Genomic DNA, 15,875 nt, shown 5'->3' with positions numbered 1-15,875 from the left:
TTAAGAGTAAAAATGTCAAATGAATTTGAAAAGGAAACTGGAGCCAGATTGAGAAAAGTTTCAAACACCAAAGGACTATTTATTTTGTTTTGTAGACAAAACAGATCCATTGAAACTTGAGCAAGAGAATAACCTGATCAGACTCATGCTTGGGAATATTATTTTGACAATGATATTAAACTTCATTGAAGTTACCGCAATAATCCAAGTTACTGGAAAACATTTATAGAGCATTTCAAGGTTAAAAAACTGGTGTGTGTGTGTGTGTGTGTGTGTGTGTAAATCTCATTTGATCTTCATAACAATTTAATAATGGAGGTATGATCATCCTCATTTTAAAGATGAAGAAACTGAGGATGAGAGGGTAAATGACATGCCCAGGATCAAAGAGTTACAAGGATTTAAATGCAATTTTTGATTCTCCAATGTTCAAATAAAGAAATGCTGCCTTTTAGTTTAACAGAAGTTATATACATGTATGTGTGTGTATACATATACACATATACATGTAACACACATATACATGTAACATATATATATGGAAAAATAATGTAACCATGTAGGATCAGTGTGAAAAGATAGGATTTTATTCATCAAAAATTAACAGCAACAGGCACATATTAAAATGAGTATGGCAAAGCCTGTACAAATGGCTTTACACTGAAGCTTTCTCCTCCAAAATGGCTGTTGCAACAAACTGTAAACATAATTAATAAACAGTCTTTTACAGTAACAAGGGAAATACAAATAAACTAAAAGAAAGCACCAGTTTCTCTTAAAACTAGGTTACAGTTGTGCTTACTGTACTTAAAACAATTTAAAACGAACTACAAAAATGGAATGTTTTAAGTTTAAAATTAGTTCTTAAATTTTGTCCTAGAAAAAATCTCCTTTTCACATCAAAAGGCCCACTGAGGGGTAACATTTCACCAAAGGGAGGGACAAGAAAACAATGAACTTCTTTTTTTTTTTTTTTTTTCCAAATCAAAACAAGAAGTTTGGTCACTTAGCTGTGTGCATAGTTTAAGGCATCTGTAGCAATTTGTTACAGCTTCCAAAACTCCCTCCCCCAAGTGTGGTTGCTCATTAAGTCATCACATTCTAAAAGAATAAATTAAAAGTTTGCAATTTAAATCCTTTCCCACAAGGATAAACACACACACACACACACACACGTACACACACACACACACACATTCACACACACACACACTCTCTCTCTCCTCTATACCCATGCAAAAGTTTAAAATTCCTTTTTCTCACTCTCACTGCAGCGAAAGGGACATTTGTACCCCTGGCTCTGAAGGACATATTTCCCCATCCCACTATATTTCAGATTGGCAAATACCCTGAGCTGATTATGGTGTTTTAAAATATTCCACCTTTTCTTGCATGTGCAGGTCAAGTGTACAGTAGTGAAAAACCACATGCAGCATCTTCCCTGCTGAACAGCATGTAGACAGCTCGGACATTGTTCATGTTCCCAGCCCCACCCCACCCTTACCCTCCCATCCCACCTCTTAATTCAAAACTGGGTATTTCTACTTTAAAAACAAAATTACATTCCCACGCAGCACTGGAGTGGAAATAGGGTTGTATTCTCTGATAAAAGCTTAGTTACCAGTGCATAAAGTAAAACCATAGAGAATGGGAGACTTGTGTGGCATCCAAATGACAGGAGAGAGTCAAACAAAAAGGGGATGTTTGGGTAAAGAGCTGCAGTTTCAGATTTGATCTTAAAATTTGAGTGGTTCTTTCACAATCATGCTCCAAGGCAAATTTAGAACCCACATTTTTAGAGTCAATTTGTAAACATCAAGTCTTGTCACAGGCAGCAGAGGCTGGGCACTTCACAGTCCCATAGTTTCCATAGTGAGAACTAGTGGCGGCAGACCTTCTTTACATTTTGTCCCATCAGCTTGGTTATGTTCCAAGAGACCTCTGCTGAAGGAGCCACTTTAAGGCTCACAGTTTTGCTTTGAAAAACACACACATGTGGCAAACCATGAAATGTCCTGATCCTCCAGGAGGATCCTGTCCCTGCTGCGATTTGCATATTAAAGGGTTCACGCAAAAGTCAGCTGAGGCATATGCATATTGCTATATGTTCAGGTCTTGTAACAGAAAGTGGGTTTAAAAGATCCATTAAAGGAAATAAATAATGCTGGCATCATTCATTTAGAAACCTCAGCAGACAAGAATTAGGTTCTCTCACCTCAAGACTTCATTTCACAGTTTGTAAAAAAAAAAAAAAATCCTCCAAAAGTCTGTTTTGTGCCACTGATTCTGGGCAGCTCAGGCGGAGGTGGGGTCATAACAATCGATTTTCCTGAGGTAATAATTCAGAATCTACTTCTTCAAAGGCAGTGTCAGTATCATCACCACTGCTACATTGTTCTCTCTGCATTCCCTTCCAACTGGCTTTATTGAGTCCCACATGACCAAGCATGGTCTGTGATAGTCTGGTATTTGAAAATCTGGCCCACTCTGCAAATAATGGTTCCACTAGATATGTCATAAAGCCTTGAAGAGGAGAAAACAAAAATAAAAACATTAAATATGAATATATTTTTACATATCTTAAAAAAAATCTGTTAGCAACTTCAAAAGTCCAATTCAACATTGCCTGTCTATAATTCTTCACATGAGACTAACAAATAAAATTTATTTATCTTTTTGGTGAACTCCATTTTTTGAAATTCAATGTACTACTACATTGTAATACATACAAAACTTCAAAACAGTTAAAAAAACAAATACAATCATGCCATTTTCACATGTGAGAACCTACAACTCAGCTGCCACTACTAGTCAAAATGTACTTGAACCCTTTCAGGATAAATGATTTGGGATAGATAGTGGCTTGGACATAAGACTAAAAAGCAGAGAATCCAACAAAGTTGTGCTAAGGACTTAAAAGAATCTATACAAAAGAGGTCATAAGAGCATAGTGACAAGAGCATAGGTTGTAAGCAGTGGGAATGGGGAAGGGGGAACTACTGAAAAGTGAACTTCTGTTGTGAAGTTCTTTTATCTTTTCTTTAACTTAATTAAAACCCCATCACTGATTACATTCTATGGTTGATTATTATAAATGTTATTCTACTAAAATGGCATGAAAGCACAAAAGCTGATTTCAAAACGCCAAAACTTATTTTGTGAAATCCAAATACTATCATTGACAAAAACTAATGTGCATAACAAAGCCAATAGAATACTTTTAAGCAGCTTAAATTTTTAAAAAGAAGTCTAACTAGTAATGTAATTAAATAGCTCCAATTTATTTTCTTTGATGCACAAAAGGTTAATATACAAGTATAAAATTTCAAATTATACTCTAGTGATCATTAAGGGGTAATGGGTCTAAAGTACCAGATTTGAAAACATCAAGAACAATTTGTACAGAGAAAATTCTGGATAAGACTCAGTAATAATAAAATTGCATTAAAAATAAGATCCTAAATGACTCTTTTCAACAAGGAGATGATTCAGACCAGTTCCAATGATCTTGTGATAAAGAGAACCAGCTACACATCCAGAGAGAAAATTGTGGGAACATGGATCACAACATAGTATTTTCACTCTTTTTGTTACTGTTTGCTTGCTTTTTGTGTTTTTTTCCTTTTTGATCTGATTTTTCTTGTGTAGCATGGTAATTGTGGAAATATGTATAGCAGAAGTGCACATGTTTAACATACATTAGATTATTTGCCATCTAGGGGAGATGGTGAGAGGAAGGGAGGGAAAACATTTGGAACACAAGATTTTGCAAAGGTGAATGTTGAAAATTATCCATGCATATATTTTGAAAATAAAAAGCTTTAATATAAAAAAATAAAATCCTACATAAGGTTTTAAACCCATAGACATTATGTAAATGTCAATTGTTATTATGCAAGTGACATTCAATTCAGTAAATGGCAACTCTGAATCAATTCTTATACTAGACAGAAAGACATATTTAGACAAAAGACAAAAATAAAATAGTTCTCTGTCCTCTAAAAGTCTGATCTAAGAATGAGAAATATAATAAAGTATATACTAAACATATACAAAGTAAACAAAGACAATTTTTGAGCACTGGATAAATTCAATTCCTTGGAGTCAGAGTCAAACTTTTACTAAAATGAAGACACTGGTTATCTTGATAATTAGTATCTATGAGGGAGAAAAATAACATACTTTCACATTTTCATTCCTACTAATTTTCACTACTAAATAGTTGCTTATCCAACCCTTTAAAATTCACACAATGCTTTGCATATATTATTGCATTTGACTCAACAAAAATCCTATGAGGTAGGTTTTATTATTTCCATTTTACAGAGGAAAAAGCTAAGACTCAGGAAACCAAATGTTGTATACCAGGCTTAGAGAGATAATAAATGAAAGAGATGGGATACAAGTTCAGGAAAGATCTGAAATCTGGCTAAAATAGTAGCCTGATGCAAATATACACATGAAAAAAACATCACAAATGAATTCCTATTCAAAAATTTTGAAATGAGCCATGAATAATACATTGAAGAAAAATTTATTCAGAGAAAAATTAAAGGTAATGGAGAGTCTAAAAATACTATTTGATCTCTAATCAGGAAAAGCTTCTTAGATGAAATGAGTCCAAAATGGGATCAAAGAATCATTAAATTATCCTGCTGTGTGAGAATAAGTGCAAGGATAAAGACCTGAAACAGTTTAAAAGTTCAAACTTCAGATTAATTTTGGAACTAAAATGAATTACAAAAAAATTCCAAAGGCTCTTTTTTTCTAGACATCAATAAACTCAAAATGTTTTCTATCTAATTGTAAAGAAAAAATGTCACAGAACACTGGGCAATAATGTAATTTAGATTTAAGAGTTACTGTAGGGTATGCAGTGAGAAAGCAATTAGTTCAAACAACAGGATTCTGCTTCTTGTCCACTAGTTGATCAGATCCTTCAGTTAGTAATAATAATCAATGAAACTATTAGATTATAGGTAAAAATAGGTATAAAATAAAACAGTGTTATATTTCTGAACTACAAATTAAAACTTAGATCACATGTTATAACAGATGGCTTACTTACCCTTTGAAATCTAGTTAGTGGCTTATAAGAACTTTGATGATTTAATTCAAACTGTCTAATTCACATTAGATATCAAAGGTTGGAATAGAAAGTAGCTTTACTATCTAAAAAATAAGATAGAAATCAAATAGAAAACTATGTTGAATAAATATACCTCTTTTCTATATGTGATAGTCAAAAGAAAGGGACACATAGAAATAAATCATTTTTTGGTGGGTAAAGAAAGTAGTAATCATCAAAAAAGGTAGCAAGTACTAGAGGAAAGAAGTGGACAAGAGGCGGAGCCATTAGGAATGAGAAAATGGGTAGAAGACAGTTGTGACGGAACAAAAAAGACAACAAAAATGATGGGGAAAAAAAAGGCAGGAAACTGGACATAAAAGTATGTTGGGACAGTGTTCTCATATAATATGAATACTTTTGAATTAGTTTTTTGCTTTTTTTAAAAAAATAGGGTTTTTTTTTTTGTTACATTTGAATTTCAAACTGTTTCTTTTCCTCCCTCCCAACCCCATACTAGAAAAGGCAAATAACTCTTCTCTGTTCCCCCCCCACACACACACCCCCCACACTCACATACAAACAAAAGATAAGACAATACATAGTTCCATTATCAAGTCTTTCTCTGAAGAATACCACCTTCCTTCATGGGTCCTTTGTAGCTGATTTGAATATCATATAACTCAGAATAGCTTAGTTATTCACATTACCTCTTTAAAAAAACCTGCTGTTTTAGGCATACGATGTTTTCTTTATTCTGCTCATTTCACTTTTCATTATCTCATGCATATTTTCCATAGTTTCCTAAAATCAACTTGTCATCACTTCTTACGGAATAATATTCGATCACAATCATATACTATAACTTATTTAGCAATTCCCCAAATTTTATCACAACAAAAAGAACTGCTATAAATATTTTAGATCATATAGGTTCTTTTCCTTTTTCTCTTATCACCATGGGAAAAAGACCTTATAGACCTAGTATTGTGGAATCAAAGGGTACAGATAGTTTTATAACTCTTTGAGCATAATAGTTTCGGATTGCTTTCTGAATGGGTGAATCAGTTCACAGTTACGACAACAGTGTATTAATGTCCCAATTTTTCCACACTTCCTCCAGCATTTGATACTTTCCTCCTTATCATTTTTGCCAATTTGGTAGGTGTGAGATGGCATCTCAAAGTTGTTTTAGTTTGAATGTCTTTAATCAATAATGATTTTAAATGGCTTTCATGTGACTACATATAGATTTTGATTTCTTTCTCCAAAAACTGCCTGTTCATATTCTTTGATCACTTATCAATTGGACAATGATTCATATTCTTATAAATCTGACAAAGTTTTCTATATATTTGAGATATAAAGTTTTTAATTGAGATGTTCATAAAACCTCTCTCCCAATTGTTTTCCTTCTAATCTTAATTATATTAGTTTTAATTGTACAATCTTTTTAATGTAAGGTATTCAAAATTATCCATTTTACATCCCACAATGTTATTGCTTGTTTATTCATAAAATCTCCTATTCATGAATTTGATAGGCAATATGTTTCATGTTCTTTTGATTGAGTTATGATATCTCCATTAATGTCCAAGAACCAATTTTGACCTTAACCTGGGGTAAATAGTGTAAGATATTGGTCTATACTTAGGTTTTTATCTGTCAGACTTTTCCAGTTTTCCCAATAATTTTTACCAAATGAATTTTTACCCTGAAAGATTAAATTTTTACATTAAAATATATATATATATAAAACACACAAATTAATCTTCATTTTATTTATTTGTTTTGCTGAGGCAATTGGGGTTAAGTAACTTGCCCAGGGTCACACAGCTAAAACGTGCTAAGTGTCTGAAGGCAGACTTGAACTCAGGTCCTCTTGATTTCAGGGCTGGTGCTCTATCCACTGAACCACCTAGATGCTCCTAAATCTTTACATTTTAAAACAAAATGATATGATCATTTATTAGTGTGTATTATATATCTATCCTATTCCATTGATCCACCATTCCATTTCTTAGCCAGTACAGATAACCACTTTATAATAATATATTTTAAGATATAACACATGTTCTTTTGACCTCTATGCAAGAACTTCTTTCCTTCAAGTGAGCACCTTCCTTGCACGAGTTCTCTGTAAAAGTTGTTCTGGCAAATGTATGTTTGGCATTTGAAAAACATGACTAACAATAGGAGTTGCATTTTCTTCAATAAAGTTTGAATGCTTGGCAGTTCAGTTCAAGAAAGTACTTCAGTGTCTGGGCAGTTTAGCAAGAAGTACCTCAGTGTCTGGGCCCTTATTTTGACAGGTGATATTTAGAATTTTCCTAAGCTAATTCATATGGAAACAACAGTTTCCTTGCAATGCATGGTGCTGGTAGACTTTCCAGGTTTATTGTTACATGTTTGTGAAATTTGTTCCATAGGTTGTTTAATATCTTTTCTTTACCATACTTCCTTTCAGAGCTACCCAAACACTGAAATAGCTATGGCAATGCATGCATTAACCCCATTATCTCTGTGTACATTCCCTAGAAAGGATTCTACCAATTTAAATGAACTTATCTACAGAATTCAAAATTTTTTTATTTGCTGCAATTGATAGCTCCATGTATGGATGGTGCAGTGCAGCTTAGGGGAAAACCTGTGTTTTCTTAGTGTTGTTACACCAAAATTAGCAAAAGCAGCAGAAAATCAATCTATACTTTGTTGCATCTCAGTGTTATAGATTGCATTGGGTTCTGACATCAATCATCTGTCAACAACAACAAAAATTCATGCACCAACTCTCCCTGCTTTGTAGCCTTTTTAAGTTAAATCAGTTTCCATTGATGCAATAGTTAACCTTGATACTATGTTCATCCTTGTTGAAGGCTACCTGACAATATTGCTGAAAATATGCTAAAAAGCATGGGAGCTTCACTCCGCTGGCAACTGAGAAAGTGCAACAGCCTCTTTTTCTCTCTTTTTCTAAAACTAGGCAAGCATGACATCATGAAAATGATGTACAATACTGATGAATTTCTCTGGGCAACCAAATTTGGATGTAATTTTCCATAAGCCGCCACAATTGACAGTATCAAAGACCTTAATTGGATCAACAAACATTTGTGTACAGATATGTTTTGTTTTTCTGAACTTCTCCTGAAGTTGTCAGGCAGCAATTAGCATATTGACCATTCCTTAGCCCTTTCTGAAGCCATATTGGTTCTCTCTCAGATAGATGACCATTTTCCAGGTAAAGGATCAGCCTTATTAAGGATGACTCTGGCAAAGATCTTGCCAGTAAAGATGAGAGACTCCTCACTCCACATCCCATTGTGATTGTCACAGGACACTATATTTCCTTTACCTTTATAGAGATGGATGATGGAGGCCTCCTTGAAGTCTGGGGGAATAACCTCTCTCGCCATATAACCTAAAAATTTCCAGTCATCCTCTGGATCCTCTGCCTTGTCAATCTCAACTAGAATAGAAATCAACACCATGTGCTTTTTCCACACAAGAGGAAACCTAAGAGCATTCAAAAATCTCTTCTTCCAGTGGAAATTCATCTAGAGAGAGACTGAAGTAACTGGTCATTGGCTTCAGCATTGATAGCAGTCTACTAAAAATATTATGTAAGTGTTCACTCCATCTTACCAGGATCATGTCCTCACTAATCAATATGGTTCCAATGGTACTGGGTAATTCAGATTTACCATATATGTTGCTGACCCAAAAATAGCTTTCAGAGCATCATAAAATTGCTATGAATCGTTACTATCAGTGTAAAACTGAATTTAATTTGCCTTCTTTCTAAGCTAAGGATCCCTAAGTATATCTAAGTTTGACTTGCACTTTACTTTTGATGGAGTTAAATGCTACTTTAAATTTTAGAGACAGATGAACTATCTTGCAGATAAACCCTATGGAATTCCCGTTTTAGCATTTATCAGCTTCTAAATTTCCTTTCGTTTTTGTCAAACTAATTTTGATATTTGCAAGATGATTATATGCATTGCTGTATATCAAATCTCTGAAAACTTCACTAGCATTTCTAATACAATACTGAATAATATCAGTGACAATGGCCATCTTTGTTTTATTCTTAATCTTCAAGAAAAAGCTTCTAGCTTATTAGCCTTTTACAGATAATGCCTGTGGATGGAGAGTTTTAGGTAGATGCTTCTTATCACTTAAGGAAAAAATCAATTTATACCTATTGTTTTGAAGTGTTTTCTAATAAGAATGAATGTTATTGTGTCATAAACCTTTTCTGAATTTATTGAAATAATATGGGTTTTGTCATTTTTGTTATTGATACAATCAATTATGTTAATAGTTTCCCTTATATTGAAAAAGCCTTCAATTCCTAGTATAAATCCCTCTTGATCATAATATATAATCTTTGTGATATGGTTTGTAGTCTCCCACCTAATATTTCATTTAGGCTTTTGGATTAATATTGAGAGAAATGATTACTTCTTCCTCATATTAATAATCAATTATTAAATTAGAACTAAACTTTTCAAAAGCCCTATAAGTTGTTCAGTCTCTGATGGGCATTACTGATAAGATCGAATTAATTTTTTTCTCTATCTTGTTCAGACTCCATTCAACCAAATATGGAATTTAATTTAAGGTTGGGAAGCCCACTGTTCCCCACAAGTATGGGTGGGAATAAATTCTTTGGTAAGACTGCCCTAAGGCTGAACAATTTAGAAGGAAAAGACAAAGTTACATCCCAGTGTCTCATTGGAATAGGTTTACCTCTCACTGTAATATTCATTCTCTCTCATTAATTGTTAACTAATCAATTGATGGCAACTTTTAGCAGAACCTACTCTTCTTCCAAGGGCACATAAACTGTAAGCCCAGTCATGATTTATCTTTGGTATTCAAGAGTGCCACTGACCCACTTTATTGGCAATATACTAGCATTTTTAACAAAATATCTATCCAGAAATTATGTCTTTTGAATTTTTTAAGTGTTATAACACTAGTGAAATTATTCTAGAATTTTATTTCTCTAGTTTTTTACTTTACTGGTTTAGGTATCAGCACCATATTTATTTCATAGAAGAAGCTTGATAGGACTTCTTTGCCTATCATTCTAAATAATTTAGTTAATATTGGAATTAGATGATCTTTAATTTGTTAGAATTCACTTCCGTATCCATCTGGTCCTGATGCCTTTTTCTTCTTAGGAAGCTCATTTTTGGCCTTTTCAATTTCTTTTTCTAAATCAGGTTGATTTAAATATTTTATTTTCTCTTCTGTTGATCTGAGAAATTTATGTTTTTGTATGTATTCTTTCATTTTACTTATTATATTTATTGGCATATAAATGAGCAAAATCTTAATAATTTCTTTAATTTCATCTTTGTTAGTGGTATAGTTACCTTTTTCATTTTTGATACAAGATGTAATTTCTAATAACTTATCTATTCTATTAGTTTTTTATAAAACCAACTCCTAGCTTATTAATTCATTGATTTACCTATATTTGATTTTATTAAACTCATCTTTAATTTTTCGGGATTTCCAATTTGGTGTTCAGTGAATTTTAAATTGTTCTTTTTCTAGAATTTTGAATTGCATACCTAAATCACTGATCTACTCTTTCTTTTATTTTGTTGATGTAAATTACATTGACTTATTTAAATATTTCTCTGAATATTGCTTTTGCTTCATCCCTTAAGTTTTGATATGCTGTCATTATTATCATTTCTTTTTAATAAAACTTTACCATTTTATTATACTACTACTTTAATCCACTCATTCTTTAAGATTAGGTTATATACTCTCTCCAATGACTTTTTAATGTGTTTTCATAGTCCTTTATCGAATGTAATTTTTATTGCATTATAATCTGAAAAGATGTACTTAATATTTTTGCTTTTCTGCATTTAATTATAAAGGTTTTATGGTGCAATAATACAAACCTCTTGAGAAATATTTTCCTTTCTATTCCCAGTTAATTCTCTCTAAAGTCTTTCATACAAAGTTTATTTAAGAATTTATTAATCTTCCTGACTTCTTATTTACTTTTTGATTAATCTAGTTTTGAAAGGAGAAAGGTTGAAATATTCCATTTATAATTTTGCTATTTACTTCTACATGTAATTTTGCATTTGGTGTATAGAAGTTTAGCATTGATATTATTTCATTATCTATGATACTTATATCATAATGTAATTTATGTTTCTCTTTTTAAATTACATTTATTTTAGTTTTAGCTTTGAGATCATGATTCCTACCCCCCCCCCTTTTTTTTGGCTACAGCTGAAGTATGTAACAAATTCTACTCTACTCCTTTAATTTGTGTCTCTCATTTTTAAATGTGTTTCTTATAGACAAAATATTTCACCTTCTAGTTTTTGATCCATTCTGTTATTTTATGTTTCTTCCCATTCACAAAGTTATAATTACTAGTTGTGTTATTTCCCTCCATCCTATTTTCTGTTTCTAGTCTCTCTCTTATTCCTCCTTCAAATACATAATTCATATCTGACTACTGCCGTCCAATTTGAATACCTTTCATAAATCCCTCTCTTACCCTATTATGCCCCTTGTCCTATTTCTTTATCCGCAAATCCTTTTAAGAATCCCTCCCTTGTTCTCCTTATTTCTAAGAAGACTTTTCCAACCCACACTACTAAATATATGATTATTCCCTCTTCAGTCCAGTTCCAAAGAGAATAAGGTTCCTGCACTATTCACTCTCTCTACCCTATCTTTCCTTCCACTGTAACAATTTATCCATTCATGCCTTTCATATAAGATAATTTGCTTCTCCATATTGAATATTATTTTTTAGGATCATTCCATCATCAATCAACTCCAAGACTTCTAGCTCTTTCAAACTACACTAGTGATGATAATGTTTTAAAAAAATCACAAGTACTTTTCTCCACAAAATAAACAAGCACATTAATCTTATTAAATCTTTGAAAATTTAGTCTTTCACATCTGCCTTTTGTTGCTCTTGTTTCTGTTCAGTTTGGGTTTTTCTTCAAGAATACCTGAAAGTCATTTAGTTCATTAAATATCTATTTTCTCCCTTGCATAATTACACTCAGCTTTGCTGGGCAGGTTTTTCTTGGGTGTAAACTCAAATTCTTTGCTTTTCAGGATATAATACTCTACATCCTTCAGTCTTTTATGTAGAAGATGCTAAATCTTTTGTGATCCTGACAATAACTCCACAGTATTTAAATTGTTTCTTACTACTCATAGTATTTTCTCCTTGACCTGAGAGCTTTGAAACTTATACTATAACTTTAGGTAGTGTGACAATTCTTTTATTATATTTCCTCTTAAGTAGTTTTTCCTAATAATATATTTCACATTCTTTTCTATTTTTTCATTGTTTTATTATTTCTTGAAGTCTTATGAAGTCATTAGCTTTCCCTTGCCCAATTCTAAAATTTAAGCACGTCTATCCTTTCCCTCCATTACGTTTTTGGATCACTTTTTTCAACTGAATAACTTTTCCTCCATAATTTTCTTACTTTTCTTGCATTTTTATTTCTTTTCTCAATTTTACCTCAACCTCTTTTATTTGATTTTTAAATTCCTTTTTAAGCTCTTCCAAAAACTCTTTTTTGGGCTTATGACCAATTCACTTTTTTTTTTTTGAAGCTTTATAAGAAGCTGTTTTGTCTTTTTTTCACATTTGAATTCTAATCTATATCATCACAGTACCATATAGTCAAACTATTTCTCTGTTTTTTATTCTTTTTAACAGCTTAATTCTTGACTGAATTTTACATTAGACCTGGGTTCTGCTTCTGCGGTGTGGGGATAATATCTCAGGTTTTTCATGCTCTTGTTTTTTTAACTTGATTTGGGGAGTCTCTAACCTCTTGGTACTTCAAATATTCTATAATTCTATTCTAATTATATATTATATATAATCTATTATAATTCTATAATTCAAGGTCAGGTGAGGTCATTGCTCTTCCAGCTGATGTCTTGATCTCTAAGTGACTTCAAGCAGTTTTCTCCACCCTTGAGGCTCAACCAGAGCACCTAGGATTGCTGTCACCACAAAGCCTTTTACATCCTGCAGTCACCCTCAGGTGGCTCCAAGTTTAAGATCTCTGCTGCCCTGGAATTGAAAAGCAAAGCCAGGAACTCTGCTCTCCTGAGTGTCACCACAACCAGCAGGGCCCACCACCCTTCTGTGATCACACTCACCAGTGTTTGCTTGCTCCCCTTTGCCTGAGAACCCATCTGTTTAGCACACCTAGGTCCCCTTCAACAGCACTGGAAGTGTGATCTGAAGTCTTTTCTGGAAATCATCTGTGGAGTGAAAGCTCCCAAAAGATAAGACTACAGCTGATACAGTTGCCCTAGGCCTTGCTATTAGTTGAATCAGCTGACTTATAAGTATCTCCCTGTACCTTCCCTCCAGCCAGGGCAATACCCACGGAGTTAAGATTTTCCTAATCTCTTCCTAAATTGTTTTAGGCTGATTTCTAGTCACAGGAAAAAATGTTCTAAATCACCACTGATGAGAGAAATGCAAATTAAGACATCTCTGAGGTACCACTTCACACTTCTCAGATTGGCTGAGATGGTGAGAAAAGGTAATGACGAATGCTGAAGGTGATGTGGGAAAATTGGGATATAAATACATTGTTGATGGAGTTGTGAACTGATATATTATGGAAAGCACTTTGAAAATATGTCCAACAGGCTATCAAACTGCATATCCCTGTGATCCAGCAGTATCTCTACTGGGTCTGTATCCCAAAAAGATCCTCTCCCTCCCGAAAAAAATTAAATAAATAGAAAAGAACTCACATGTGCAAAAATGTTTGTAGCAATTCTTTTGTAGTGGCAAGGAATTGGAAATTGAGTGGATACCCATCAGTTGGGAAATGGCTGGACAATTATGGTATATAAATGTAATGGAATATTATTGTTCTATAAGAAATGATGAGCAGGAGGATTTCAGAGAGACCTGGAAAAACTTAAATGAACTGATGCTAAGTGGTGAGTAGAACCAAGAGAACATTATACACAGAAACAACAAGATTATGTGATGATCAACTGTGACGTACTTGCTCTTTTCAACAATGAGGTTAATCAGGCCAATTCCAATAGATTTGTTATGGAGAGAGCCATCTACATCCAGACAGGAACTGTGGGGACTGAATGTGGATCACAACATAGTATTTTTATTTTTGCTGTTGATATTTTCTTGTGCTTTTTTTCCCCTCACAATTTTTCCCCCTTTTTGACCTGATTTTTCTTGTGTGGCATGATAAATGTGGAAATATGTTTAGAAGAATTGAACATGTTTAATTAACCTACACTGGATAATTTGCTATGTAGGAGAGGGAGCAGGTGCACACAGGGAGAGAGAAAATTATGAAACACAAGGTTTTGCAAGAATGAATGTTGAAAACTATTTTTGAATGTATTTTGAAAAATAAAAATACTACAAAAATTAGCTAGAATAAAAAAACTGTCTTAGGCTGAAGGACTGTCTTACTGTTAACTTTTAATTACTTCTGCCACTCTAAAATTGACTTTGAGGCATTATTTTAAGTTATTTGTGGGAGGATGTGGGAAAGCTATTTGCTTTCCCACCTTATTCCATCATCTTCTCACAATTCTCTCTAAATAATACATATTTTTTAGGAAGTAAAAAGGGTCATATTTTTATTTTTCCAGCCAATTTAACCACTATGTTGAAGTAATCATTAAAGAGATGTATGTGACAGTCTTTTAGGCTGTATTTACCTAAACTAGATATTTTTTGGGGGAGAACGGGGCTTCATATAAAATCAAATGTGTAAACTTGAAATAAAATAAAAATGCTGAAAAATATTTTAATAATAAATAAACACAATATTACAGGTGTACCATTCTTGAAAAAACTGAAATGAAAGCAAAAAGTAAATACACAAAACATATACACTTACCAATCTGAATGTTGGCTATTGATTCTGTTTGCCGATCACATAGTGGACTCACACTCAAATGATACTTTTTTTCAATATCTCCTATGCAGTAAAAAAAAAAACAGTAAAAGACAAGAATATTCTCAACTTTTATAACAGTAAAACAATGTCTCTAATGTCTTTCCCATATTCAAGACCTGATACTGAGTCAGCAGATGTAAAAGATTTCATTTTATAATATAAAATCATTCAATGTTAGAAACAGAAAACACACCTCAGAAAATATCTTTTTATAACAGTCTAAGAGATTAAACAAATTCCCAAGGGTGTACAATTGAGTTAATAGTAATGTTGAGATTAGAACTCAGGCTTTCTGGCTCCCAGATGAAAATTCATCACATTTGCTATTTATATAATGTTGGTAAAATTAAAGACTTAGTTTTGCCTGTAAATTTTTATTAAAACATGGCTACTAATCCTTCCATGAATTTTTAAAGCTAATTTAAAAATTATCCATAGTCTCTGAAGACTAAGTTAGCATCCTGTCGAATGAAGTAGAGATTGCATTAAAATGGAAATTCTTGCAAATAATGCAGATCACACTGCATTTAAACCTAAATCTGTTTCAATTTTGTTCATATATTTTGTCTTTGGATTTCCTTATTTGAGCTATTTCTTTTAACATCCTATGAGTATCAGGATAGGCTGTATTCAAGGCCTTTGGTATTTCAGTCAGCTTACTTGAAAGAACCTTTGAGACTAAATTTTTTACTATGCAAATACTTTTTTTTTTTAAAGCAGTCAACCAATGTATACAGCAGGATCCTATAAATGATGTAGTATATATTGTAGAAAAATTTTGCCCGTTCTCTTTTCATATTTCCAGGGCACATGTACTATTGAAA

The 15,875-nt window shown here is 32.8% G+C and overlaps 1 protein-coding gene across 4 annotated transcripts in view; it reads right to left on the bottom strand.

Annotated features, from left to right (window-relative positions):
• Positions 1-1,177: 1,177 nt before the first annotated feature.
• The window catches only part of PDE7A (phosphodiesterase 7A), a 131,842-nt gene continuing 117,144 nt past the window's right edge, over positions 1,178-15,875 (bottom strand). For all 4 annotated transcript variants that reach the window (XM_051970107.1, XM_051970109.1, XM_051970108.1 and 1 more), the window contains 2 exons: positions 14,992-15,072; positions 1,178-2,523 (listed from right to left, as the gene is read on the bottom strand). In XM_051970107.1, coding sequence (XP_051826067.1) covers positions 2,312-2,523; positions 14,992-15,072 — 293 coding nt within the window. In that variant the 3' untranslated portion in view covers positions 1,178-2,311. The remainder of the gene's footprint in view (positions 2,524-14,991; positions 15,073-15,875) is intronic.

This window comes from Antechinus flavipes, chromosome 1 (genome assembly GCF_016432865.1).
Source record: "Antechinus flavipes isolate AdamAnt ecotype Samford, QLD, Australia chromosome 1, AdamAnt_v2, whole genome shotgun sequence".
NCBI classification, from domain to species: Eukaryota; Metazoa; Chordata; class Mammalia; order Dasyuromorphia; family Dasyuridae; genus Antechinus; species Antechinus flavipes.
This window is presented reverse-complemented; position numbering and strand designations above follow the sequence as displayed.